At 43.3% G+C, this 27458-nt stretch overlaps 2 protein-coding genes and 1 long non-coding RNA gene across 6 annotated transcripts in view; 2 read left to right on the forward strand and 1 right to left on the reverse strand.

The window, feature by feature from the left end:
• LOC133493359 (uncharacterized) overlaps window positions 1–6918 on the forward strand; it is a 38748-nt gene extending 31830 nt beyond the window's left edge. The window contains exons 7-8 of one of the 2 annotated variants that reach the window (XR_009792966.1): window positions 2946–3002; window positions 6786–6918. This is a non-coding gene — a long non-coding RNA (uncharacterized LOC133493359). Of the gene's footprint in view, window positions 1–2945; window positions 3009–6785 lie in introns of both variants that reach the window. The other variant, XR_009792965.1, reaches the window with a different exon arrangement.
• cerk (ceramide kinase) overlaps window positions 1–8550 on the reverse strand; it is a 32780-nt gene extending 24230 nt beyond the window's left edge. The window contains exon 1 of the mRNA XM_061806652.1: window positions 6792–8550. Within this exon, the coding sequence (XP_061662636.1) occupies window positions 6792–6933 (142 nt within the window). The 5' untranslated portion in view covers window positions 6934–8550. The remainder of the gene's footprint in view (window positions 1–6791) is intronic.
• A 93-nt stretch (window positions 8551–8643) lies between these two features.
• tbc1d22a (TBC1 domain family, member 22a) overlaps window positions 8644–27458 on the forward strand; it is a 96537-nt gene continuing 77722 nt past the window's right edge. The window contains exons 1-5 of one of the 3 annotated variants that reach the window (XM_061806654.1): window positions 8646–8865; window positions 9230–9286; window positions 11268–11451; window positions 11521–11749; window positions 16041–16220. In XM_061806654.1, coding sequence (XP_061662638.1) covers window positions 8804–8865; window positions 9230–9286; window positions 11268–11451; window positions 11521–11749; window positions 16041–16220 — 712 coding nt within the window. In that variant the 5' untranslated portion in view covers window positions 8646–8803. Of the gene's footprint in view, window positions 8866–9229; window positions 9287–11267; window positions 11452–11520; window positions 11750–16040; window positions 16221–27458 lie in introns of all 3 variants that reach the window. The other 2 variants (XM_061806653.1, XM_061806655.1) reach the window with 2 other exon arrangements.

Here is a 27458-nt window from a genome sequence, read left to right on the forward strand (position 1 = left end):
AGAGATTTTTACCATTTTTTTTTTTTTGTAACTGGCCCTGTTAGAGCCACTCTAGCGTTAGTGATTTAGGTATGTTTTTTTTTTCAACCGGCCCTGTTAGTGCTGTCCTACCGTGGTGCTACTGTGTAGCTGCCGTAGCTGTTTATTTATTTATTTATTTATTTTTATTTTACCATCCCAGTTCGTGCTACCGTGTTGTTGCTATCTTAAGCTAAACTAAGGTAGAGTGAGACCGGTGGAATATATGTGCCGAGGAAGTGACTTTTACCAGCCCTGTTAGTGCTCCGCTAGCCTGTTACTGCCTTGTCTCAGTGATTTTTACTGGTATTTTTTTTAACCCCCTGTTAGGGCAGGGCTAGCATTAGCGTGAGCTCAACTTAAACTCTCTGTGTACTGTCTTTCTTGGTAAATATCTCGTGTTTCAATGTGGGCACTTGCGGCTTTTACACGGCTGCGGCCAATGTACGTACCAAATGGTATTTCCTTGACAAATGTACTGGGTGAGAATTTTAACCAGGTGCGCTCTGTAGGCCTGGAATTCCGGAAATTGCAATTTGTTGCTAATGTCACATTACAAAATGAGGGCTTCTATCTGCAAGTGAAACGAAGAAGACCTTTATTTTCATGTAATGGGCCTTAGGATGCAATCGAAGCGTATTAGGAAGTAATTGTAACCAGCGTAAGAGCAGTTTGGTTCTGTTAGGCATGTTCCTGCTCATCCTGCTTTCTGAAAACCGAAGCGGCATCCCACCGAACAGGATTCCTCGCACACACAAATAAAAAGAGGTTTGTCTTGTCTGTCACATTGTCACGGATGTGACTCGGTTTACCTGGAAAACTCGGCCCAGACCTCACCATCCTTCAGCCAGACAAAAAGCTGTCATCTTGTTTGTATTCAGGTCCACTCCTACGCGCCCGTCCGCACTCTTCGTGCACACCGGCTGGCTCTGACAGACCTTTACTGGTACCGCGAGTCGGCAACAACATTGTGTTCGAGGACGAGGCGGCACGAGTTCGAGGAAATGCTCGCTCTTTGCTGCTTGCTTGCTGTTGTTGTTTGTTTAAGTCGCCTGCCGTTTTCGTTTTCTATCTCCTTCCGAGTGTCGTGCGGCGCGGATGCGAGCGAGGAGATAAGATAAGATGACGAGCTGTCCAATTGGGGCGAGACCGTGCGTTACATCCAAAACGCACGCTTGAAACAAACGCAAACATGTGGATGATGAGGATCGTAATGTCATTTTTATTTTCTCGCATTCCCTCACCAGAAGGTCTGCGTCGTTTTGTGCTTCCCTCCTCTGTCTATTGACCCCAGCTGCAGCAGGTAAATAAATACAATCACGGTAATGAAAGCGCCCCGGACTGCGGTATAAACCTGCAGTTTACCCAATCTCCAGCTGTCGTATCTCGGCCACCCCTCTCCCGTATCGCTCCCCGCCCCGCTCTGCAGCCGTCTCTCAACGTACAGACAGGCCTGTGCATTGGGCGCCGGTTTTAGATTACAAAGCATGGGTACACGTGGCAGCGGACTGTCAAACACGACGTGCGGATCGTTGCCCGGCACGAGGGGTTGGCTCGACCGGGCGCTTAGGCAAACAGATGGAGACGAGAGGACGAGCAAGGTGGAAAGTAGAACGGGAGTGTTTTCTGTCACGAGTTGCTGTGCTTTAGCTCCACCTGGTTAAACACCGAGAGGGGAAGAGAGATGAAAGCTCGTTCCAGGTCCACCCCGCTCCGTCGGTTCCTGTAATTCACGGCAAAGTAACGCACGGGCGAGCCAAACAATCTGGTTAAACGTGCGCATCCACGATGGCTTACGGCAACAATGATGATGGCAAAAATAAAAGAGGCCATTAAAAAAAAAAAAGGAGAAAACACTCTGTACCTGTTGTGGTTGGCAAGTGAGGACAGGAATTTCCAAAACAATGCATTTGAATGAATGAAACAGTCGTGCAATGGAGGCACTTTTTCCACTCTGTTTTAGACATTGAATCATTTCTCCATGTTAACCAGATGAAAGTAAAAAAAGTTTCAAGTAATTTGGTCTTGAGGCCCAGAGAGAGAAACCTTTAAATTTTGCCTTAGCACTCTGAGCTCACTGTTACGGCTGACATTAAAAATTTAACCAAGTTTTGTTTTTGATCATTTGAAGAATATAGTCAGAGTTCACCCCACCCAACCCCGCCCCACACTGTTCTCTCGAGCTAACACTGAGATGCTGATGCATGCATTTATCACCAATCGGATTGATTACGATGATATCCTGCTTTCTGGTCTTCCCAAGAAGAGTTCATATCAAGTTTGCTGTTACGCAGAATTCAGGAGCGCGTAACCAAATGGAGACCAGAAGACGTCTTTAAAACCACTACATTGGTTCCCCCCCCACTCCCCAATCCCCGATTGTTTCAGGATTGATTTGAAGGTTCTTTTACTGGCTTTTAAATCTCTTAACGGCGACACGGTGGCTCCGCTAGTAAGGCGTCGGACTCACAGTTTTGAGGACCCGGAGTTTGCATGTTCTCCCCCGTGCCTGCGTGGGTTTCCTCCGGGCACTCCAGTTTCCTCCCACATCCCCAAAAACATGCAACATTAATTGGACACTCTAAATTGCCCCTAGGTGTGATTGTGACCACGACTGTTGTCTGTCTCCATGTCCCCTGCGATTGGCTGGCAACCAGTTAAGGGTGTACCCCGCCTCCCGGCTGCCCTCATGAGGATAAACGGCAAAAGAAAATGAATGGATGGATAAATCTCTTAATGGTCTTGGGTCTTCCTTTCTGGTCGAACTCCACGTGAACACTGAGGTCCTCGGTCTCTTGATTTTAGCATCCACTCAGGGTTTCTTTTCTTTTTTTATGTTTCTTATTTATGTATTTAACATTTTGTCCATTTTTAGGTTTGATGAATACATTTCAGTAATGTTTTCCTGTTTCCGATGTTTGTTTCAGAGGGGAGCCCACTGCACCGGGAGCTGGCTCAGGACGCGGTTGTGGTCCTGCCTTTTGGTCTCAGTAATTATACTTTTATGATACACATTAATTATCCTTGTGATGTCATTTAAAGTTCTTTACAGTAGAATTGTTGACGTGTACTTCCTCTAAAAAGATGCTTCACTCTTGTCCAAATTCCCTGTATCGCTTTAAGTGATTCTGCAAATCCAATGCAGTGGATCTATGTCCTGCTTTAACTTCTACCGGGGAAGCAAATATCCTGACACCTCCCCCTTTTCCCCCCCAGTGGGCCACCAGAGAGATATGTGAGGCTTTAGTGGGCCTGAGGTGACGCCGCTCCCTAAGCATAGTGATTTGAAGCGAGGGACCGCGACTAAAGCGTATATCATGAGTTTTTTCCCCCCAAAAAAATCTCCCTTCCAGCTGGGAACTTGGATTTTGGATCCGAGGCAGGATAAATGCATCGTTTGGCCTTGGCATGAGACTGACAGCTGCTCTGATTCAAGGAAATCCACTTAAATGTCAACAGCGCCGTTGTGGTCTGCAACTTTGATGCACAAGTGACGTTGACTCGTTGAATTACGGAATTCCCGGCCTACAGAGCGCCCCTGGTTATAAGCCTCACCCAGTATATTTGTAAAGGAAACACCATTTGGTACGTACATGAGCCGCACCCGTGTCAAAGTTGCAAGCCGCAACGCACATTCAAACACGAGATATTTACAAAGACGGTACACAGAGAGTTTAACACTAGCGCCGCCATGCTAATGCTCATGCTAGCGCCGCCCTAACAGGGCTGGAAAAAAAAATACTGGTAAAAATCATTCAGACGTGGTAGTAACACGCTAGCGCAGCGCTAACCGGGCCGGACTGGTAAAAGTCACTTCCTCGGCACATATATTCCACCAGTCTCACTCTTACCTTTTCCGCTCGAGTGCCCCCTTGCGGCTGTTAGGAAAAAAAGGCACAGATAAGCTACAGGGTTGAAAGTGTGTGAAAAAGTCGCGTCTTATGGGCCGGAAATTACGGTACTCGTAATGAGTAGTAAACCGCTCGCCGTTTACACGCACTTGATGTGTATTTAAATGGAGGAAAAACACGAAAAACAGGCCACGTTGACGCCTTGGTATCAAACGGATGATGTCATTCCTTATTATACACTCGATGAATAATTGTTTTTTGTGGTTAAACCTGTATCTTGTGTTCCATCCGTCATCTGCGTCGTTTTAATACTTGCCTGTTGAAGTATATTGTATGTGACGAAAAATCAACAATCCCTCCCACTCGTCATTTACATACGGAACAGGATTAGTTCCAAAATGGTGGGCATGGAACAAGTATATGGTGGGGGGGGGGGGGGGGGAAGACAGACACGTCCTAGGGCTATTTTTTTTCTTTTTATATTTTTCATCATACGACAGATTATAGTCAAGCTTCATCTTTAAAAAAATGAAGTTAATACAAAAAAAATCCCAGTAGAAATGATGTCAAATGAATGTTTTTGAGGCAAAAAAAACCCACATCTTGAATAACTTTACTGATGAGTTCTTAATTTATAATACAGAATCCAGAGACTTCAATCCATACAGTACCATTAACCATTTCATTATTTTGTTTATTATCACACTTTTCCAATTTGCTGCCCCCCCAAAAAAAACTCTGAAAATTCTGAACAATGCAAAACTTAACAAATGTACAGTAAAACTACTCACACTTTCATTTTAAATGTTTTCTGATAACATTTAAATATTAAATTATTTGTTGTATTTTTTATTATTTATGTTTTCAGTTGTAATTTTTTTTCTTTCATTATATTTTACATTTTTGTGGTATTCATTATTTTTCTGATTACCATTAATATTGAAGTGGACTCCACTATATCCATCTTGAAATTATTTTTTTCTTTTTTTTCCACACAATAAAAGTGACAGAGAGGTGATCCGCTGTAAAATAAAAATAAAATAAAGCAAAACTATTAACCCTAGAATGCAATGTTTGTATTCAGGTCCACTGCAATAGCAGTTAGTCCCCGGTTCCGAATCCCAGCTTCTGGTTTCCGGTGTCACGCTTGGGTCCTGACGATCACCAGGAGAATTTTTGATGTGACCAACTCGGAACATCGGTTCAATAAAAGGACGCGTTTATGGCGCGATAATAGAGGACGCTTGATACCACTTTGAAGAAGGTCAACGGCCGGGTTTAAAGTGAAGTGTGCCGGCGATAATTGCTCCACCGGATCTGGTTCTGTAATCTTGGACGAGGGAACTCGTTTACACGAGCAAACATTAGTCGTGTGGCTAATTTCTGCTTTGACGAGGCCTGCCTAATTATTTATGAACAAAAGAAATAAATCAATACGGGGACGAATAATCTGTGACGATCTCAAAAACATGATACAGCATTGTAATTTTTTTTTTACTTTAATTTAAAGGTCAGGTTCATTCAAGGTCATCATTCACTTCAATATCTTTACGAAAAAATAAATATGAGCGGAGAGCGCGTCATCCATGCGCAAAGTTGCGGAAGTCTCATTGGACATCCAAGTGGTCGCCGTATTGGCTGCGTCTGCTGCCCGTGATGTCAACCCAGACATGGAAAACACGCTTTTCCTCCGACTATGGGAGACGAACACGCCCCTTCCGACACGGAAGCTCTTTTCGAAGAAGAGAACATCTCACAACCGAGTGAGATGACCGGGGCAATATTATGATATGCGGATCATGGCCCAACCGCACGCGGCCAAACCACCTCCCCGCCCTATTCACCTCGGGGCTGGTGATAAACAATCCCGACGGCACACCCAAACCGCCTCACTGTCTGATCCACCTCCACAGCGGTGATAAACAACGCTGCCCGCGAGCGATGACGACGCCGCGGCCAAACCGCCTCCCCGTCCGATCCACCTCCACAGCGGAGATGAGCCACTGTGGCCCGGCACCACAATGAGCCACCCCAGCGATCACGGCTTCAGACGGGGTGGCATATCGACACATTTAGCACCCCTGATTTACGGATTATGTCCTCCCCATGACTATTATTTTTTTTTCAATAGCTGTACGCACACCTACCTGTCATTTAGAACCCACAAAGCTCTCGTCCATTGCACCCGTGCAATCCATTTTTCACAATGAACCGGGTCTCTTGCAAACTTACGAAGGGTAAATCCATCCTCCCGAGTGCTCAAGCAATTTTGGCTAACATGAAGGAACAATTTAGGTAAAACTAATAGAAACATACGAGCCCGCCTGAGTGCGCTACTGCCCTGCACGTCACTTCCTGCTTCTTCTTGAAAACAAATCCCTCGAGAGGATTTTCATGGCGGGAGTGACAAAAAGGCATATACGTCAAAATCATATTTTGTGGTGGATAACAACAGATGGGCCCATACCGGCTGCTTTCTTTCATTAATACCATACTAAAAATCATGCATTTCATGACAGTGGACCTTTAATACAATGTGACAATGATACACCCAAAAACTTCAAATTTGAATTTTGCTGCAATCGTGCAATTTTATATTGTATTTATACTGTACCAAGCACCAGCAAAAAGTTTTTTTTACCGAATCCAATGCTAATAATTAGATACAAAAAGAAAAAAAAAACGTTCATAAATTAATTATCTTGCCTCTGTTTGTTAAATAAATTATCCAATAAAATTGATCCAAAATCAAAATAATTCTCATGACTCTGGGAGTTCTATAGTTGTACATATATATATATATATATATATATATATATATATATATAATATATCTTTAAATACAGAGGCTTCTTCATGTATGTATTTAAATAATTCTCTCTCTCTCTTTCTCTCTCTCTCTCCTCTTGTGAATAGACGTACCTGTTGGGGAAGTGTTGCTAGAAGTTCTCTTCCAGTTCTTCCCAATGTCCTTCCACACCAGGAAATCCCGATAAAGCGTCACCGTGATCTGCCCGTGCTTGTGGTGAAGGTCTGACAGCAACACGATGCACCGATTATCCATAATTTAGTGACGTTTCGTAGCTGCCACCACGAGAGACCGAGCGCGCCTCCGTCAGCCGACATGCGCTTGTGTGCGCGGGTGTCGTTTCACGCTGTCAGGGGAACACGTTCGGGGCAAAGATCGTGTGTAGATGATTGACGTCTCACTCGAGAAAGAAAAAAAAAAAACAAGTTTCTACAAGTCTAGCGTGGAGCTGGTGTGCGCCATTATAATATCACAAAGGTGGAAAATCCAACTAGGATTGAATTGTCATGCTTTGTTCATGGGAGGTCTGCGGTTTTGAAGCGTTAAACCAGACCAGGAAAAGGGACAGAGTGGGTATTTGTTTGTTTGACTTTGACTGAGAAACAAACGCGTTACATCAGCACAATAAGCTCTTATGACACAAGGGGATGAAGAACCTCCCATTAGCCCCCCCCCCCCAAATTATATATAGTCTTTTTCTCATGACTTTGCAACCTCAGGTTGTTTATTGTTGTTAGTGCAAGATGGAGTCCCACCAGGAATTTGGGGCCCATGTGAAGAATATTTCAGTTTTGGCCTCTCATAAAAAAACAAAGAAAAAAAATGAACCCCCCCCCCAACCGTCCCTCCAGGTTCACCAGCTCAATAATCATGCATGTCACAAGGGAAGCTGACCCATCCATCCATCAATGTTCTTTGCTGCTTATCCTCACAAGGGTCGCAGGGAGTGCTGGAGTCTATTCCAGCTGTCAATGGGCAGGAGGCGGGGTACGCCCTGGACTGGCCGCCAGCCAATCGCAGGGCACATAGAGACAAACAGTCGCTCTCGCAATCACACCTACGGGCAATTTTAGAGCGTCCAATTAATGTTGCATGTTTTTGGGATGTGGGAGGAAACCGGAGTGCCCACCCGGAGAAAACTCACGCAGGCATGGGGAGAACGTGCAAACGTCACACAGGCGTGGCCGGGATCGGACCAGGGTCCTTGGAACTGCGAGGCCAACGCTTTACCAGCTGATCCAAATGATGTCCAAATCCACTGCACATTTAACTTTCGTTTTCAATAGCCCCGTTATGGTTGTTGCTTTAATTTAGGTGTGATTTCCTCAACTTCATGAATTAGAATGTTAAATACATATTTTCACCTTTTTCCTGCATAGATAGATGGGTGGGTAGATACTTTAGACAGACTATTAACAAACAGCGATTATATTCACACATACTGTATACACGTGTAATAATATTATACAATAAAACGCTAACAAATAGCAAGAAAAAATATGTTGAAAAATATGTTAAATGTAATTATGCTCCAGTAATATTTGTGCAAAGCTTTTAATGGTATAAATAGAGAGGCCTTCATGTATTTATTGCCTTCATGCTACCAAGGGCAAAATATTGAGAAAACAAATGCGTAAAATAAAGTCTTTACATTATCCTTGCTTTGACTATAAATATGAGAATTGAAAATAGTTTCTGTATTTATTGTTAGGATTTTAAATTTTGAATAATTATTCATTTAGAAGTCAAATTAAATTGTGAAATATTATTTTGTATGTTAGTATTCAATTTTGATGAAAGTGTGTAGGTGGTCCTGATGCTGGTGGTCTCATTTGATTGACACTTCTTTTCGGTCTTTCAACAAAGCCGACAGTGGCTGATGACCTCACTTGTTCCACAAGCCACCCGAGGGCAGATCTCACTTCTGATTGGCGCGTGACCAGGAAGTACGGCTGCGGCCAATCACAGGCGCGCTTACTCGCAGTCGAGTCGGTATCAACATGGCAGCTCTGAGTTTTGCAGGAAGCGACCTGGAGTAGATAAAGCCCAATTTGACAGTTTGACAGCAGCGACAGCGTCCGGGCGTCTGCGTTTTAGAAGCGAACGGACCCGAGGGGGGTGAAAAATGTCGGGTGACGGAAACAAAAAGCAGTTCTGGAAAAGAAACGCGGCGAAGGTTCCCGGCAGGTGAGTGACGTGGTCCCCCCTCCTTCAGTTGGCTTGATTAGCCTAGCTGGTGCAATTTCACTCACCGCTGACAAAAAAAAGATGTAAAAGTTTCACTTAAGATCACTGGCGAGCGGTTAAATATGGCGGTCACGACTCTCACGCCACTTGAATGCGTGGTACACGTCCATTTTATTGACAAATTCACACGTTTCTAACCGGCTAGCTAGGCTAATCGCGGTTAGCATCGCAATCACAGACTTCACTATCTGCACGCAAGAGCACAAATGAGCTCTCATCGGAGACTTCCGTCTTCAACCTCAGTCGCTTCGATCGGCATGTGCATGGACGCCCTGACGCTCTTCTCTTTTGTCACTTTCCTCAGCATTCAGCATGTGTATGGCGCACAGCATCCACCTTTTGATCCCCTTCTTCACGCTAAGTAAGTGCAAATCTGTGTGTATCGAGGAGTGCGTGTGGCTGCGATGATAGCTTTTCAAGGGCTGATTGTGATGAAGAATGCGGAGGAAGTCCTCATACCAGAAAATCAAGTTGTGGGTGTTTTAAGAGGTTACTTATAAGGAGTGATCATATTTCATTTCGTTGTGCAGGTTTTTTTGGTTCTATATATAAACGTACTTGTGTTTTGATTGTGTACAAGTTATTATACAATAATAGGGCCTCCAAAAAGTGTGGATACAGGGTACTGACTGCAGTTTTGAGTTTCTGAATAAAGTTTGTGAATCTTGCAAAGCACGTTAACATTTGCTTCAATATTTTAAGATGTTTGTTGACACAGTATTTGAATTAAGTAAAATATTATTGAACTTGACAGTCGTTTCTTAAAATGTGTCGAGACTTTTTTTGGAGACCTCAGTACATGTAATTATTTTTCGTTTCGTATTTCCACCCCCCCCCAAAAAAAAAATTGTCATGCATCTTAAGTAAATAAGTGTTTGTGTTGTTTTCCAACGAGAGTTTCACTGAGGTTTTATTTTCTTTCAGACTTTCATGGTGAAATGGGTCAAATGATATTTGAAGTTTTTTTTTTTCTCCCCTTCATCCCAAAACAAGATCATTTTAACATTAAGTGCATAGTTTCTTTCAGCTTGTCGTGTTAGGGGACGCCACAGCGAAATGCTCATATTTGTTTGGCACAGTTTTTCCGCCGGATGGCCTTCCTGACGCAACCCCTCTCGGTGAGTGGAGGCCCCAGTGGGATACGACCTCACAGCCCTTGGTTTACCAAAGCAACGTTCTCACCACTGAGCTACGGGGCCTCTATTATTTTTTATTTTTATCATTTTATTTTATAAAATTTTATTAATGGAGTTTATTTATTTTTTATTATTTTCTTCATTTTTCGTTTGGTACTTCCAAAAAAAAATTTATTTTTAGTGTTTGTGTTGTTTTCCAACGAGAGTTTCACAGAGGTTTTATTTTCTTTCCGACTTGCATGGTGAGATGGGCCAAATGATATTTGGAGTGCATTTTTTTTTTCTCCCCCTTCATCGCAAAACAAGATCATTTTAAAATTAACTCACCTTGGTATATTACAGTGACAAAAATCTGGCTTCCAGCTAAGTATATACAATATAACGTGCAAAACAAAGTTACCTCTATATGTACAGCACTTACTTTCAGAATGAGCAATAAAATGTGAGCAGGTGATTTTGCAAATGGTGATTTACTGCACTGGTGTCAAACCCAAGGCCCGGGGGCCAGATCCGGCCTGCTGCATGGTTTTATGTGGCCCGCGGAGGCAAATCATATACATCAACTTACATGATTATTTTTATTTGAAACTGTCATACCATAAATGATAACATTGAGATATTACAAGCATTTTTGTGTTACCAATCAATAGTTGAAAAACCCACTACTCCCGATTTCTGATTCCAAAACAAGTTCATCAATTTCATATGTAAATATGATGAGGCGGTACAATATTTTTATGATTTCACAGTCGTAACGGCCCTCTGAAGGGGAACCGTAAGTAAAATGTGGCCCGCGCCAAAAATCAGTTTGACACCCCTGATGCACATCAACTTCCACGATTTTTGTGATAATCTGTGACAAAATTTCAAATTGTCATATATCATAAATGATAAAGTGGAGATATTGCAAGCATTTTTCGTGTTACCAAACATAAACAATAGTTGGAAAAACCCCTTAAGCTTGATTTCTGATTCAAAACTAGTTCATGAATTTCATCTGTAATTATCACGAGGCAAAAGATTTTCACGGACTCACAGTCATAACGGCCCTCTGAGGTAAATCGTAACTACAATGTGGCCCGGTACAAAAATGAGTTTGACAACCCCGATTAACTGTATTCCCGTGTTCAAGTTTTATTAATAATACCGACTACATCAAGCTCGGTTCTTTCTTGCCCCTCACAAATTGTTGTCACCCCCGTCTAGCTTGATCAAAGCTGGCCAGAAGCCATCTCCAGCCACGCCGGGCAAGCCCAAGAAGGCCACCACCTTCCAGGAGTTCGAGAGCATCACCAGCGACGCCTGGGACGTCGGGGACGACGACGACGAGCTGCTGGCCATGGCCGCGCAGAACCTCAATATCGAGGTCGTCATGGAGACCGCCAATAAGGTAAGGATGGGATTCTTCCCATGCCAACGAGCCATCTTTCATATCTTAACATTGGCGTCTTCTGTGAAGGTGATTGAAAATCACAGCAAGTTGCATGAGAGACAGAAGATGGACGACAACACGCACGAGGAGGGGGCGGACAACAACGACGAGGAGGAGGAGGAGGAGGAGGAGGATGAGGAAGACGAGGAGGGAGACTTGACCAGCCCGGAGCTTTCCTTCTCTTTCCAAAGCAACCTCGACACCGAAGGGCGCCTGGTGAAATCCCACAGCGAGGCTCCCATTGGATCACCGAAAGGTTAGCGGCTAAGTTTTGCTATTTTGTCGCCGTTCTGCTGCCACTCTCGGCACGTTAATTTTGCAAGATCACCGTGACGAAAGAGGCGATAGATTAGGAAAACTTTGCAAAGTCCTCATATAATTGAAGTCTTTCTAACCAGAGCTGTCAACTAGAGCGATCTTTATGCTATCATGATTATAGCATCACTCTCAGTCATAAGGGGGGGAAATTAGGGCTGAAGGGGAAAACGCATTCAAACTCCCGAGTTTGGCTGTGAGGTGAGCGGCAAGCGCGCCGTTACGTGATCCAAATGATTTCTGACAGCGCATCGTTAGAGAGAAGCGCCGGCGCAACATGATGACAGGCCAGAATTGAAGTTCTGGTGTTTGAAGCGTTCTCGGCAGCCGTCGTTTGCGCTCATATTTATTGCAATATAATAGTTTCCAAGCGGCACATGTTGTCGGTTAGCGTGTGAGAGTGAGAGTGAGGTGTCTTCACAAAACGGAACCAGTGATGCCAAAGTGCAAGGACGACCACAGAACCAGAAATGCAACACGTGCGGGTGCTCAGTAAAATCTGATCTTTCAGTAAACGTCAATTATAGCTGGAAATAAATGACCTACTTCTGAAATAACTAAAAAAAAAAAAAATGAAAGTTCCTTTACTTGCCTACCAAGGCATCTTCCAAGCCTGAGTAGTTTTGCTTTATTTTAGTTTTGTTACATTACATTATTATTACATTGTAATGTGATTAGAGAGAGGACAGGGTGTCTGGGTCATAGGTCGAAGGAATTGGGCTTTCAGCTTTACTCTGTGCTTCCTGTATGGAGTTTGCATGGTTCCCTCTGTGTGTGTGGTGTGTGTGTGTGTGTGTGTGTGTGTGTGTTTGCAGTATCATTTTAGGTACTCCAGCCTCTTCCTGCATTTAAAAAAAAAAAGAAAAAAAAATGTGCTGGTTGAATACCATAATTTCCGGCCGACAAACCGCGACTTTTTATGTTTATCTGGCTATACGGCTAATTTGCGATTTATTTATTTATTTATTTTTCTAACGGCTGCAAGGTGGCACTCGAGCGGAAAATGTAAGAATGAGACCGGTGGAATGTACTGTATGTACCGAGGAAGTGACTTTTACCAGCCCTGTTAGCACTGCGTTCGCGCTGTGCTAGCGTGTTACTGGTGTGTCTCAGTAATATTTATTGGTAAGTTTTATTTTAACCGGCCCTGCTAGCGTTGGCGCTAGCTTTGGTGTGGCGCTAGTGTTAGCGCTAGCTTTAGTACGGCGGAAGCGTTAAACTCTTTCTGTGTACCGTCTTTCTTTGTAAATAATTCGTGTGTCAATGTGGGTTTCAATGTTGGCACTTGCAACTTTTACACAGCCGTGGCGTATGTATGTACCAAATGGTATTTCCTTTACAAATGTACTGGGTGAGTTTTATAATCCAGTGTGCTCTGTAGGCCGGGAATTACGGAATTAGCCTCTAAATTGCTGGAGTGAATGTTTTTGGGATTAGTTCTGTGTTGATGTGACGGGTGACATCAAGGTTGTAACCCACCTCTCGCCCAACATTTAAAAAAAAAAAAAAATATAAAGATGGAATCTGGATCTAATATCATTTATACCAGGGTCAGGCTATGGATTGTGTGCAACTTGCGACCTTCCACTTGTTGGTAAGTATGTTTTCGTGGATAATGTAAAAAAAAAAAAAAAAAACACCCTCCCTAAACATGTTTATAGCCATTTATATCAATTGTTAATAGCATATTAACTAAAAATTTGTGTATGTATTAACTATGTATTGTGTATGTATTAACTATAAATTTACCACAAATATAATTTCAATCATATTTTACAACAATGCCTTTAAAAATAAACGGTTTACAGGTGATTTTAATGTGATGCAAAGATCCGTACATGGTATAGTATTTTTGGGCATGTCCCATATCCACAGACAAAACACAAGTAGGATATTGAAAATTGGTGAATTGTAAGCTCCAACTATGCCCAGTATTATTGTATTTGTAAAGGTCTTATTCATATTCGTATGAATAAAGGCATGAGGGCAGAATCAATGAAGAGATTTCTGAGTTTGCTGTAGTGATTGTACAACATTTTTTAGCATTATGAAAGGGCAACGGAAATGGTTATTATGATATAGTAGAGCTCGCATCGTGGACAATCTGGTTGCCCGTAGGCCCCGTCTGCCGTCAGGCTCGTCGCGGTGTTATGATTACATAAACAGCCCATTGCCCTCCAGCGCTTCTTCTCATCTCCTCGGAGACGGCGCCGCGTCGTTCTGGTACGCGCCGTCAGATCGCGCGGGTACGCGCATATGTAAGACAAGTTATTTTACACCTTCGGGGAGAATGACGCAATAATCCACGAGCAAGACGCAAAGCCTAATAAGTGAATGGCGGGTGCAGTCACGGGGTGGGAAAACTACGCCATTTATGTTTATTTGTGCCACTGGATTACACCAATTGAAGTCACTCGGGAGATTTCTTGGTGACCCCGCTCCCCTGTTTGGGGTTCCTCTGGCACGATCCCAACTTGTCGCTTACCCGCACGCCTTGTCTGCTTGTTCGTAGTCTTGGAACTCATCTGGAACAACATCTGGGCTTCAGCAGACCAAATTAATGCGTTTGTCCCCGCCGCTGCGGCGGCTTTACGCTCGAATCACACAAATGTTACAGCAGCTCATTGCGGGAAAAAAACCCATAAATAAATAATAATTAAAAAAAAAAACCTGCCACCAACGCTAATTACAGTCATTTTCAGCAGGCGAAGTGCTCGAAGCGAAACAACATTAAAAGAAAGAAATGGTCACATCGGTTTCATAATGGAGATTGGGATGCCGTGCTGCAATGTTGTACATAATCTTGCCTTTGGCGCATTCCTCCTCTAATGTAAAATGGGTCATTCTTTTGATAATAACCCATCCGACGAGCCAGCTTGAAATGGCGGCCTCAATAGGGACTCTTCATTCATGTGGAGGTGTACTCATTCATGTTGGAGGATATGCACACTATTGTGATCTTTCAATAGAACGAGTGCATATAGTGTCTTTTCGCCTCTTTCCCACTATGCTCAAACGTCGTTTTGTTCAGTTTTGTACTGGACAAAAAATATTGAAGGGTTCTGAAATTATTGACCCAATTACTGACTTCAGCGGTTTAGTATCTTCAGACAATTTGTTGTGTGTGGATTTATTTTCTGAGTTCTTAACCAACTATCTATTTGTCTGTCTGTCCGTCCATCTCTCTCTCTCTCTCTCTCTCTTTCTCTTCTCTCTCTCTCTCTCTCCTCTCTCTCTCTCTATCTCTCTCTCTCTCTTCTCTCTCTCTCTCTCTCTCTCTTCTCTTCTCTCTCTCTCTCTCTCTTCTCTCTCTTCTCTCTCTCTCTTTCTCTTTCTTTCTCTCTTCTCTCTCTCTCTCTCTCTCTTCTCCATCTCCATCCACAAACATGTACTTTTTAGTGACGTATTCCAGACCTCATTTTAAGCCCAGGTTCAGCTAAATATATTTCACAGCAGAGCCTGGCATTTATCTACCTTTTCCCGTCCCACAGAACCCAGCGAACCGATTTTGAGTGAGAGTAGCATGTTGCTGCCACTGTCCCGGATTGGAGGATTCGCTGTAAATATAGATATTATGCTTAACTATATTTACAATTTAATGTCTACCTGTGACTAAAGATTTCCTACCGAATCCTGTATGTTTGCCACTTTATTTACCGTAATTTCCGGTTTATAAACTGCAACTTTTTTTCACACTCTTTCAACCTGCGGCTTATGCGGTTATGCGGCTAATTTGTGCATTTTTTTTTTCTAACGGACCCAAGGGCTCACTCGAGCAAAAAGGTAAGAGTGAGACTGGTGGAATACATGTGCCGAGGAAGTCACTTTTACCGGTACGTATTTTTTTTAACCAGCCCTGTTAATACTGTGCTACTACCGTGTTGTGGCCTTTTTTTTTTTTTTTTTTTTTTTTTTTTTTTTTACTAGCCCTGTTCATGCTACCGTGTTGTTGCTATGTTAAGCTAAGCTAAGGTATTAAAACTCTTTCTGTGGGTTTCAACGTGGGCACTTGCGGCTTTTACACAGGTCCGGCTTATGTATGTACCAAATGGTACTTCCTTTACAAATGTACTGGGTCAGGCTTATAATCAAGTGCACTCTGTACGCCGGAAATTACGGTGTACACACACAAATCCTTGTTTGCACTTTTTTGAATTCCCATCCATCACAGTAGTTTGTGTATTTTATGAAACTCATTTATCCTCCTCGTCTTTATTTTGCTCTTGCGGCAGATGCAGCCGGCGAGCACGCAGCGCTCTACAGGCAGCGCTCTCTGCCACACCGGCCGGTCATCCCGCTCGTGGCTCGCATGGCCGACCAGAACACATCGGGCACCCCGGCCATGACTGAGAGGGAAGCGTCACGTCTGGATAAGTTCAAGCAGTTGTTGGCTGGCCCCAACACAGATCTCGGTAAGAGACACTCACACTTTTTTTTTCCCCTGGTTTTTTGTTTTTTGTTTTTCTCCAGCTGTGTTATTTTGACTCTTTTTAGTCACAAATTTCTATTCCTTTCCACCCGTTTGGCTCTCAGCTGTAGTTTTTCCCGCTCTCTTACTCCGCCAGCTGTGCTGCACTTTTAATGATGCAGGGGACAAGGGGTGGGGGAGGAAAAAAAATCACACAACCATCTGGATGCGCAGATTAGCACGAGACCAAAAACACCAGCACCTAAAACAACGTACAATGGGCTTTTGTTCCATCCAAACAACCCTCTGGTTGGTTTGGTTTGGTTTGGTTCAGTTCAAGAGACTTCTTGTTTCCCGGACATGTCACCTTCATGAGCATTTTCCCAACAGTCCTATGCACTTGTTGCGACCCACGATATGACATAGTGGTAAATAGACTTGAGTTTATGTCATTCTGTGACCACCCTCGTCACTGTAACTCAAATCAACATTCCCAATAGAACTGGAAAAAAACCCCCACCCATTTTTGTTTTTTACACTAAAAGATATTCCTCTGCAGTATTAATCTAAAAAAAATACAATCATAGCGTAAGGGAGGTTCAATTACCAGCTTGAAACAAGCATTCTGGGCCTCTTTTTTTTTTTTTTTGGCTTGTTCCTCAAAGCAGACAACCCATAGCCTATTGTGCCGTACTCATTGAACTTCTCACAAAATCTCAGCTCAAAGCCTCTTTGCCTTCATCACGTGTTCTTTGTGTCATGCCGTGAGTGGTTTCTGCGTGCCGCCTCGAGACCACTCGAGAAAAAAAGGAAAGCATGAAGGGAATTAGCGCTTAGCAACTAATGAGTCACCCGCTTATGTCGAACATGCGAAGTGTCGGAAATAGTTCTATGCAAAGATGTCATGGTTTAATTAACGCAGGCGCATTTCTTTTGTAAGTGGCGTTTGTCCTCATTTATTGCGACTGAAACATGAGCGCATGCGGCTATACAGTATTGTCAAAGTTATCACTGTGTCAACGTGCTGTAGAGGATTCCGTTGTACTCCTGTACACTCCGCTGTCTCCTCTCTCCAAACTGGTCCACTGGTTAGTCAGCAGTGCATAGCGTAACCCGAGCACCAGCTCCAGTGTCTTGAGACGTCAGCCCCTATTAGGACCTGCCAGGCATCACTGGTCAGCTGTCTAAATTTAGTTAAGGAGTGCTGTGATTACACGATCAGGAATGGGAACTCCATTTTTAGGAATTAAGCAACGGATTGAGGATTTTTGTTTCGGATGTGCATTGGTATGGTCAGTATTGGAAGAAGTGTGATTGGGAACATGTAGGATGACTCTTGAATGATCCTGAAGAAAAGTGAGAGTACCGTAATTCCCGGCCGACAGAGCGCAACTGGTTATAAGCCTCCCCAGTACATTTGTAAAGGAAATACCATTTGGTACATACATAAGCAGCCAATCGCAGTATGACTGAATTAGTTTTGGATTAACTTGAATGAAAAAGGAGCACTGTAAATGTTAGAAATGTGAAATGTTAGTCGCCAAAATGGTGACACAGTACTAAAAACCTGTGTTTGGGGTTAAGCCACCAGAAATTCGCCAATAGGTTGAGGTGTTTTTTCAGTACTTCATTCAATCACTTATTAAGGGAACAAGTTAGGATAGGCTCAGTTGTCTTCCCATATAAATGCAGAGGGGTTGCGTCAGGAAGGGCATCCGCTGTAAAAAACTGTGCCAAACAAATATGAGTGTTCATCTGAAATGGCACGCTGTGGCGACCCCTAACGGGACAAGCCGACAGAAATACAGACATACGCCACAGCTGCGTAAAAGCCGCAAGTGCCCACATTGAAACATGAGATATTTCCAAAGAAATACGATACACGAAGTTTAATGCTAGCGCCGCCGCGCTAACGCTAGCGCCGTGCTAACAGCGTCAGTTAAAAAAAAAAAAAAACATACCGGTAAAAATCACTGAGACACGACAGTAACACGCTAGCACAGCTCTAACAGGGCTGGACTGGTAAAAGTCACTTCCTTGGCACATATATTCCACCGGTCTCACTCTTACCTTTTCCGCTCGAATGCCCCATTGTGGCTGTTAGAAAAAATGCACAAATTAGCCGCATCACCACAGGGTTGAAAGCGTGTGGGGAAAAAAGTTGCATCTTATAGGCTGCAAATTGCGGTAATTGCAATTTGTTACAAACATGGGAAGAACATAGACGTAACCTCCACACAGGAAGTAGAACTGATGCAGATGTGCTTTTTTTTTTTTTCTAGATTCAGGTTGCTTTATCTTACCCATGGGTAAACTTTGTTGTGCACTTGAAATCTCTAATGGCCCCATAACAGACAGCTTTTAGGAACAAAGTAGAAAAAAAAAAAGTGCTTGAGTGTAGTGAAATCCATCATCGGTGAGAGGAACATCACTTGTACTGCGTTAAACTCTCCTGTCCCTTAAAGTGAGGTCATTGTCCGTGTACTGAAAGTGAGGTGGATGACGCTCCTCGTGGAAAAGAGCAACTCAGCCAACTGTCCTTGAACTTAAAGAAGGGTTCCAGGGATGAGCAATTGGTTCACTTCCTCTCTTGAATCTGGCAATTAATCGTAGTGGCGGCTTTTTTTTTATGTAGCGAGGTGGGGGGGGGCAGGTCCACCTTGCGTGTCAGATTTGTGTCCCTCTGAAAAGATTGTTCTTGTACCACGAACACACAGTCATGTTCTTCATGCCTTGAATGATTTCACGGATTGTAAAACTGCTGCTTTGATGCTAATTGTGGCTGCTTTGTATGGTCATAACACTGTCCTACACACTATCCTTTTCCCCTCTGTCGTGCTTTGTCTGTCTCTCTCTCTCTCTCTCTCTCTCTCTCTCTGTCTCTCTCTCTCTCTCTCTCTCTCGTGCGCTTTCTTGCTCTCTGTCATTCTCTCTCCGATGGTGAGAACAGCCTGCTTAGCGTATAAGGTCATGCAGAGGGTGATGACCTGTGCGTTTGCAGATGTGGGCTGATTGATGTCAGATGGGTTGTGGCTAATTATTCCTGACTTCCTGAGGCGGGCCCGTCTGCCCTGTGATACGAACATGGAGGGAGAAACAACCGGTATTGCCTCTGTCGTACTGTAATTGCACATCATACAGTGCTGCTTCTTTTTCTTTCGGCTTGTCCTATTTAGGGTCGCCACAGTGTGTCATCTTTTTCCATCTTAGCCTATCTCGTGCATCCTCCTCTCTAACACCCAGTCTTCTCTTGTCCTCCCTCACAACATCCATCAACATTTTCTTCGGTCTTCCTCTCGCTCTTTTGCCTGGCAGCTCCATCCTCAGCACCCTTCTACCAATATACTCACTCTCTCACCTCTGAACCTGTATGAAGCATCTAAGTCTGCTTTCTCTAACCTTGTCTCCAAAAGAACCACCTAACCAACCTAACCCTATCCCACTTGCTCACTCCGATCGAGAACCTCAACATCTTCATTTCAGCCACTTCCAGCTCTGCTTCCTGTTGTCTATTCAGTGCCACCGTCTCTAATCCGTACATCATGGCCGGCCTCACCACTGTTTTACAAACTTTTCCCTTCATCCTAGTGGAGACTTTTCCGTCACATAACACACCAGAAACCTGCTCGGACCCGTTTCTTCACTTCCTTACCACACTCACCATTGCTCTGTATTGTTGACCCCAAGTATTTGAAGTCATCCACCCTCGCTACCTCTTCTCCTTGGATCTTCACTCTTCCTCCTCCACCCCTCTCATTCACGCACATATATTCTGTTTTACTAAGGCTAATATTTATTGCTCTCCTTTCCAGTGCGTGCTACCATCTTTCTAATTGTTCCTCCGCCTGCTCCCTGCTTTCACTGCAGATCACAGTATCATCTGCGAATATCATAGTCCCAAGGGGATTCCAGTCTAACCTCAGCTATCAGCCTATCCATAACTACTGCAAACAGGAAGGGGCTCAGCGGGGATCCCTGATGCAGTCCCACCTCCACCTTAAATTCTTCTGACAAAACTACGGCACATGTCACTGCTGTTCTGCTGCCCACATACATGTCCTGTACTATTCTAACATATTTCTCCGCCACACCAGACTTGCACATGCATATTCCTCTTCTACAGTGTGTCCTTTGCTATTCATGGGAGGTAGAGACGTTGTGAATAACATTAATTTGAAAAAAATCTCTTTAGCATTAACTTTAGTGACTGGGTCTAGAATGCATCCCCATGATGAATGCGCTGACTGCACTGTACTTTTTTTGCAGCCAACATATTACGTTTTGATGCGGTGATGCAGAGATTATCATTTTGTAATACCTATTTTTGGGAACGACTGTTCATTTTTAGTCATGCACTTACTGTATCTTAAGGTGAACAGCCGGATGTTACCAGATGACTTGCTCTTAACTTCTACGACCTAGCAACAGCAAGCCTGACATTTGTCTGCTTGCTTTTTCTGCTGCTAGCTAGTACTCCGCTAGCAGGGTATTACAGAAAGAGCACAAAAAAATATGCAGCTATGCACAAGTAGTTGCCGTTTTCAATGAACAGTTTTGGAACTAAAACTTTGCAAGTAGTTGAGTTCATGAAATGATGATTAACAAACCAGCAGGCGTTTACGACTCATCATTTTTAATTGTATTTGATTTTGAAAAGTGAAGCGGTTATTGCTCAATGGGAAGAAATGCTGCTGTTGCCATGGCGATGTTACTCCTCATCCCTCCGCTCAGAACTTATCCGAATGTTTTTGTGCCCTATTTTTTTTTTAATACACGTTCTCTCCTTGTTTGTCTTTCTTTTCCGCTGTCTGTTGCGGTCATTCCAGTGGGTAGCTCCCATGACCCCAAAAGTAAGACAAGAACCTAGATCATTGGAAATAGTGCCATGCATCAATTAAAGAAAAAACCAATGTGAATCCCTGCTTTTTTTTTTTTTTGCATGCTTTTGCTGCCTTCCGGTGTGTACACTGTTGGTGGTGCTACGGCGCTTTTTGCTTTTTCTCCCCCCATCATGATTACAACCTTTACTGCAGTGACAGTGGCTAAAAGACCTCTCCTCTCTGCAACCTGCCATATAATGTAGTCATAGCATCAGCACTGCCTCCATGCCAAAAAAGTGATGTAACTCTCTTTAATGCGGTGCTGATGATGGTCAGCTTTGTGTGTTCGTGGCCTTTTTCGTGGCGTCTGGAACTGTAAAGGTGCTGAAGCCCTATTGCAGTGTTCTACTTTCCTGCAGCAAATTGATTCAAGACAAAGAAAGCTTTTAAAAAACAAAAAAAAAACAAAACTGATGATTTTGTCTCGATTTCTCCCAAGTGTTGCTAGCCATCTGAATTGCTTCATGTAGTTTGCTCCTCACAAACCATTCTTAGTCGAGGCCATGTGTTTCTGGAATGTTAAGAAGCCGAATAAAAAGCAGAAAGTTTGTTTGCATATAGAGCTCGTGCACTTGACGTCACCATTTTCATTGGGGGACATTGAACCGGAACAGAATATACACAATGCCAGAGACTTGTTGTGCTGTTGGTTGTTACAACATACGAGACAGATATTCAAAGAGGTCATTCTAGATAATACCAACTGAAAAGATGAGAAAAGATCATGGATTTCGGCAATTAAATGTGATGGATGGTGCCCAACCAAATACACACGACTGTGTAGCGATCACTTAATTTCAAGTAGGAGATATTCCTCTCAATCTCAAATTCCCAAGAAGTATTTTTATGCCAAATTGGCTCATTTTGGAACAATGCGTTAAAAAAAATAGACAGGGAGTCGTCTCCAACGTATACGGACGTGTTTTGCTTCCACACGTTACACCTCTTCCTGACAGATGTTTTTTAATTTTTTTTTTATTTTTTATTTTTTTTTAATATGCATTGTTCTCACATAAGTCAAATGCATATTTAAAAAGAAAAAGAAAAGAACATAAACCGTCGATCAGAGCGATGTTTACGTAGGTTAACGTGTGGCCGCAACACGATTCCGTGTACGGGGGCTGAAACCTACCCCAGCGGTATATTTTCTATTGCTGTGAAGTAGGTGCACTAGCTCTATACATGTACTTGGGTTTAACCATTTAAATCAATTTGAATTAATTTTTTTTACATCAAGGTATCATCATCAACTCACTTGTGGTTGTAATTCAGTGTGTATTTGTGTTTAATGGTCTTCTGCTCATGAATTGTGTAATTTCACGAGGCTTTTTCATTGTCAGTCACTTGATGGGGGAATTTGCCCCAATGTGCGAACAGCTCTCTGGTTTGTGCTCACATTTGCACAAACGGTGATTCATTAGCCTCTGATTTCACTGAGCATATTTATTACGTGTTGTGCTCTTTTTCAGCTGTGGCGCACAATGTAATTTTACTTTAAATGGGGCCACCTTTGAAGAAAGAAAAAGAAAATTTGCGATGAACGATTACGTTGTCGTGATTCAGAATGTTTCAAATAAAAACACACAATTATCCATATTTCTACACGCACATATGTCCACTGTCCTCTTCCCACCATCAATCAGGCTGGCTGAGCAGGTAAAATCGGGGTGGGGGGTGGTGGCGGATGGGTTGGGAAGTCTTTTTACAAGTCTTGTTAGTTTATGAGCCTTCTGCTCCCTGGCGGCAGCGCGTTGTCCTTTTTAGATGAGTTAGATCATCCAAGAATCTCACTGCATTGAAGGTTTATTGGAGGGGGTCTTAAATTTTTTTTTTTAACACTGCATAATAAAGATGTCACTTCTAATAGCGTTGTTTTTTTGACCTCTCAGAATAGTGTCAAAAGATACAAGGCAGCAATGGATGACATTCACCTACTTTTGTTTCTCAGGAGGTGCTTTCGGTGATAACATTGGATCATATTGCAATGATATAAAACGGCACAGCGCATCCCGTCGTGAGCGATTTTCAACTTTCAAGTACCGTAATTCCCGGCCTACAGAGCGCACCGGATTATAAGACTCACCCAGTACATTTGTAAAGGAAATACCATTTGGTACATACATACGCCACAGCTGTGTAAAAGCCGCAAGAGCCCACATTGAAACCCACATTCAAGCACGAGATATTTACAAAGAAAGACTGTACACAGAAAGCGCGGCGCTAATGCTAACGCAGGACTAACAGGGCTGTTTAAAAATAAAACTTACAGGTAAATGTCACTGAGATATGCCGGTAACACAGCAGCAAAATGTGTGGACAGCGCTAACGCTAGCGCAGCGCTAACAGGGCTGGTAAAAGTCGCTTCCTTGGCTCATATATTCCACTGGTCTCAATTTTACCTTTTCCGCTCGGGTGCCCCCTTGTGGCCGTTAGAAAAAAATGCAAAAATTAGCCGCATCAGCGGATAAACCGCAGGAATGAAAATGAAAAAGTCACAGCTTGTACGATAGTGTTGTTCGCGGCAGCCCTCTATTCATACGGTGTCGAAAATGGCAGTGCCCAAAAAGCTGGCCAATGACTACCTGTCATCTGCACTTGACTGTGTGGGAGACGCGAGAATCAAATGCCGTCGAGCTCCTGCCTGCCGCACACAGGACGCATTCCCCAACCGTGATGTAAAGTCCACAGCTTATAAGGCTCTGTGCAAAGTCACTATTATAAGAAGCCGGACTGGACAGCGAATTGCAGCCAGTTGAATTGTTAACATTGAAAAGTTCCACTGAAATACAACGATTGAAAATGTGATCACTTTACATTTCAAATTCAAATCCTGGCGGCACTAATCCACTTCCATATCATATCGAACTGTAGCCGTTTTCTACTGATTTCTTGGTAGCAACCAAAATAAACAATTAAGCTTTTGTATTCTTCAAGTAAAATGCCTTTTATGGTACCAGGTATTATAATGAACAAAAAATTGAGGAAATAACCAACTTATTTTTTTTTTTTCCAAAAGAGGACATATAATTTTTTTTTTTTTTTTGAGAAGTGTGGTTTTCTATTCCACATTATTGAAGAGGCGTGTGCAATCCTCACACGTGTGTGCCTGAACCCTGCTCTGCCCCAGCGCTCCCGCTTTGTCTGAACGATGCCTGAATAGTGCATGGCTCCGGCCCGCCAACCCCCTCACCTCCCGCACCCGTCAAACTCCCTGCTCAGCTCACGCTGACTGACGGCTGGCCTTCTGACTGGATACCCCCTTTTTTTTTCTTTTTTTTTTTCACCAGTCACACAAGTGTGCTCACAGGCAGGCTAGAACATCGACTGACAGGACAGGTAGATATTGAAGAGCGGCACGCTTACTGTACATTCAAATCCCTGCACATATTTGGGTTGGGAGGAGTTGAATGGGTCCTGAGTCCTGATTTAGGACATTGTTTCTTCTTTCCTCATGCAAGTACAGTCGAGTTGGCTTGTAATCGATTCTCCGTATTTCTACACCAGAGAAAGTCGACAAACACGAAATGCCGTAGCTGGAAATCTCCACCTTGTGTAAATGTTTGTGTGACCTCCCTCACACTCCTTTTTCGAAAGCTGTAATCATTTTGGGTGTTACAGTGAAGAAAATTGGTATTTGAATACCCTGATATATTGCAAGTTCTCCCACTTAGAAATCATGGGGGGGTCTGAAATTTTCATCGTAGCTGCATGTCCACTGTGAGAGAGAGAATCTAAAAAGAAAAATCCAGAAATCACAATGTATGATTTTTTTTTTTACGATATATTTGTGTGATACAGCTACAAATACCACCTACCTACTACCACAAATTCCACCCCATACAATCACTAAGACTCAAACTTGTAACATGGCCAAGGCCAAAGAGCTGTCCAAAGAAAACAGAGACAAAATTATACAACTCCAAACGGTTAGATGGGGCTACGGAGAAATTGCCAAGCAGCTTGGTGGAAAAAAAAAAGGTCCACTGTTGGAGCAATCATTAGAAAATGGAAGAAGCTAAACATGACGGATAATCTCTATCGGAGTGGAGCCCCATGCAAGATATCACCTTGTGGGGTCTCAATAAGCCTTAGAAAGGTGAGAAATCAGCCCAGGACTACACGACAGGACTTGGTCAATGACATGAAGAGAGCTGGGACCATCGTTTCCAAGCTGACTGTTGGTAATACACTAAGACGTCATAGTTTGAAATCATGCATGGCCATTCTTAAGTTTGCCAATGACCATTTGGATGATACAGAATACTCCTGGGAGAAGGTTTTGTGGTCAGATGAGACCAAAACGGAACTTTTTGGTCATAATTCCACTGACCGTGTTTGGAGGAAGACAAATGAGTTCCATCCCAAGAACACCATCCTTACTGTGAAGCATGGGGGTGGTAGCATCATGCTTTGGGGGTGTTTTTCTGCACATGGGCCAGGACCACTCTATTAAGGAGAGGATGAGCACGGCCATGTATTGTGAAATTTTGGGGAACAACCTCTTTCCCTCAGTCATAGGGAAGCATGCAAAAATATTATATACAATATGTAATATTGTATATAATATTGAAGATGTATCGTCGCTGGGTCTTTCAACATGACAACGACCCGAAGCACACAGCCAGGAAAACAAAGGAGTGGCTCAGTAAGAAGCATATCAAGGTTCTGGTGTGAGTTAGCCAGTCTCCAGACCTAAACCCAATGGAAAATCTTTGAAGGGAGCTGAAACTCCGTGTTTCTCAGCGGCAGCTCAGAAACCTCTGTCTGATCTAGAGAAGATCTGTGTGGAGGAGTGGGCCAAAATCCCTCCCGCAGTGTGTGCAAACCTGGTGAACAACTACAGGAAACGTTTGACCTCTGTAATTGCAAACAAAGTTTACTGTATATAATATTAACATTGGTTTTCTCGGGTGTTCAAATACTTATTTGCAGCTGTATCTCACACACAAATTGTTAAAAAATCATACATAGTGATTTCTGGATTTTTCTTTTTAGATTCTCTCTCACAGTGGACATGCACCTACAATGAAAGTTTAAGACCCTTATTTTCTTCACTGTAAGTCGTTTTCATGGGACACAAGCATGACTTTTCGCTGTATACTTTCTTTGGCTCTGAATGATGCTGCCGTCATTGTGCAATCATTGCGCCTCTGAGGTTTCCACAATGGAGCAGATGTTATTGGTGTTCAACAGAAGGAACAAGGTGTCCTAATCACCCCCCTATGGTCCCCAGCTTTACTCAATCCAAGACAAAGTGCACCCCTGTAGGGTCATTCATAATTTACTAAGTCGACATATGCATAGCCCTTGTACGTTGCTAATACAGGTGTTTGTTTCTGCGACACATTGTGTTGACCAAGCCGCTGGTGTGTGTGCTCGCCAGCAGCATAAACACCCGCCATACTGATCACCCTAATTCCAATCCGTGTGTGCAATAATGTGACGTTTTATTGGTCCCACCAGGGAGAGTCAGCGTTGACGTCGTCGCCCAGTTGCTAATGTATACTTTCAAATGATTGTCTGCAGGCTAAATTGCCTGGAAAGTACGCCTTTGCCTTCGTGAGATACCCCCCCCCTCCCACCTCCCTCCATTTATTTCTATAGGGACCCCTTAAAGAGATGCCTTTAAAATTGCAATTAGTGGAGTTTTTGCATCCCAACACAAATCAGCGCGTGCAGAAAGAAGAGGGAGGTGGACTAGCAATTTTTGTCCGCTGCAACGTATTGTTAACTTTGCTCATCAAACCCGACAAGGGCAGCCAGTCCCAACCGCCGCCTCCGGGACAGTTGCAAAAACTTTTCACCCCCGACGACAGATTAATATCCAAAATGGCACGGAATGTTTAATGTATTCCAGTAGTCGCCGGGGCACGGCTGTCTCATTCATAATGCACAAGAGACGGCCTCAGAGAGTCGGACGTGTTGTCGGAGAGATTAGCTAGCCTGGCGCTAATAAAACATCATCTGCAATTTAGCCGATATGTCAACTAGGCTCACGATGCCCTCTGTGTCTCTGCCTAGTGGGAAATTGAATTGTTCTCTTCTCAAATGATTTACATAGAACAGGAGACCATATTAGTGCAGCTATGTGGCACTCTTAGGAACAGGCATGAGAATTTTCCGCGGATTGGCGGAATTACGAGTTTTTTCCAGGTGAAATTGTCATTTTTGTGAAAGGTGTAAATCTGTTGAGAAACTTTTTTGGGGGGTACGCATCTATCGGCAACACTCGTGAAATTAGAACGGCATTGCTATCTGTTTGCATTAAATTTGGTGTTTATAATGACAACATTCCGATTTCCGGCAGCATTTTGGCGGTATTTCGTCGGTATTTTCACTCAGATGTTAACATTTCATAGAGA

This window comes from Syngnathoides biaculeatus, chromosome 20 (assembly GCF_019802595.1).
Source record: "Syngnathoides biaculeatus isolate LvHL_M chromosome 20, ASM1980259v1, whole genome shotgun sequence".
NCBI lineage: Eukaryota > Metazoa > Chordata > Actinopteri > Syngnathiformes > Syngnathidae > Syngnathoides > Syngnathoides biaculeatus.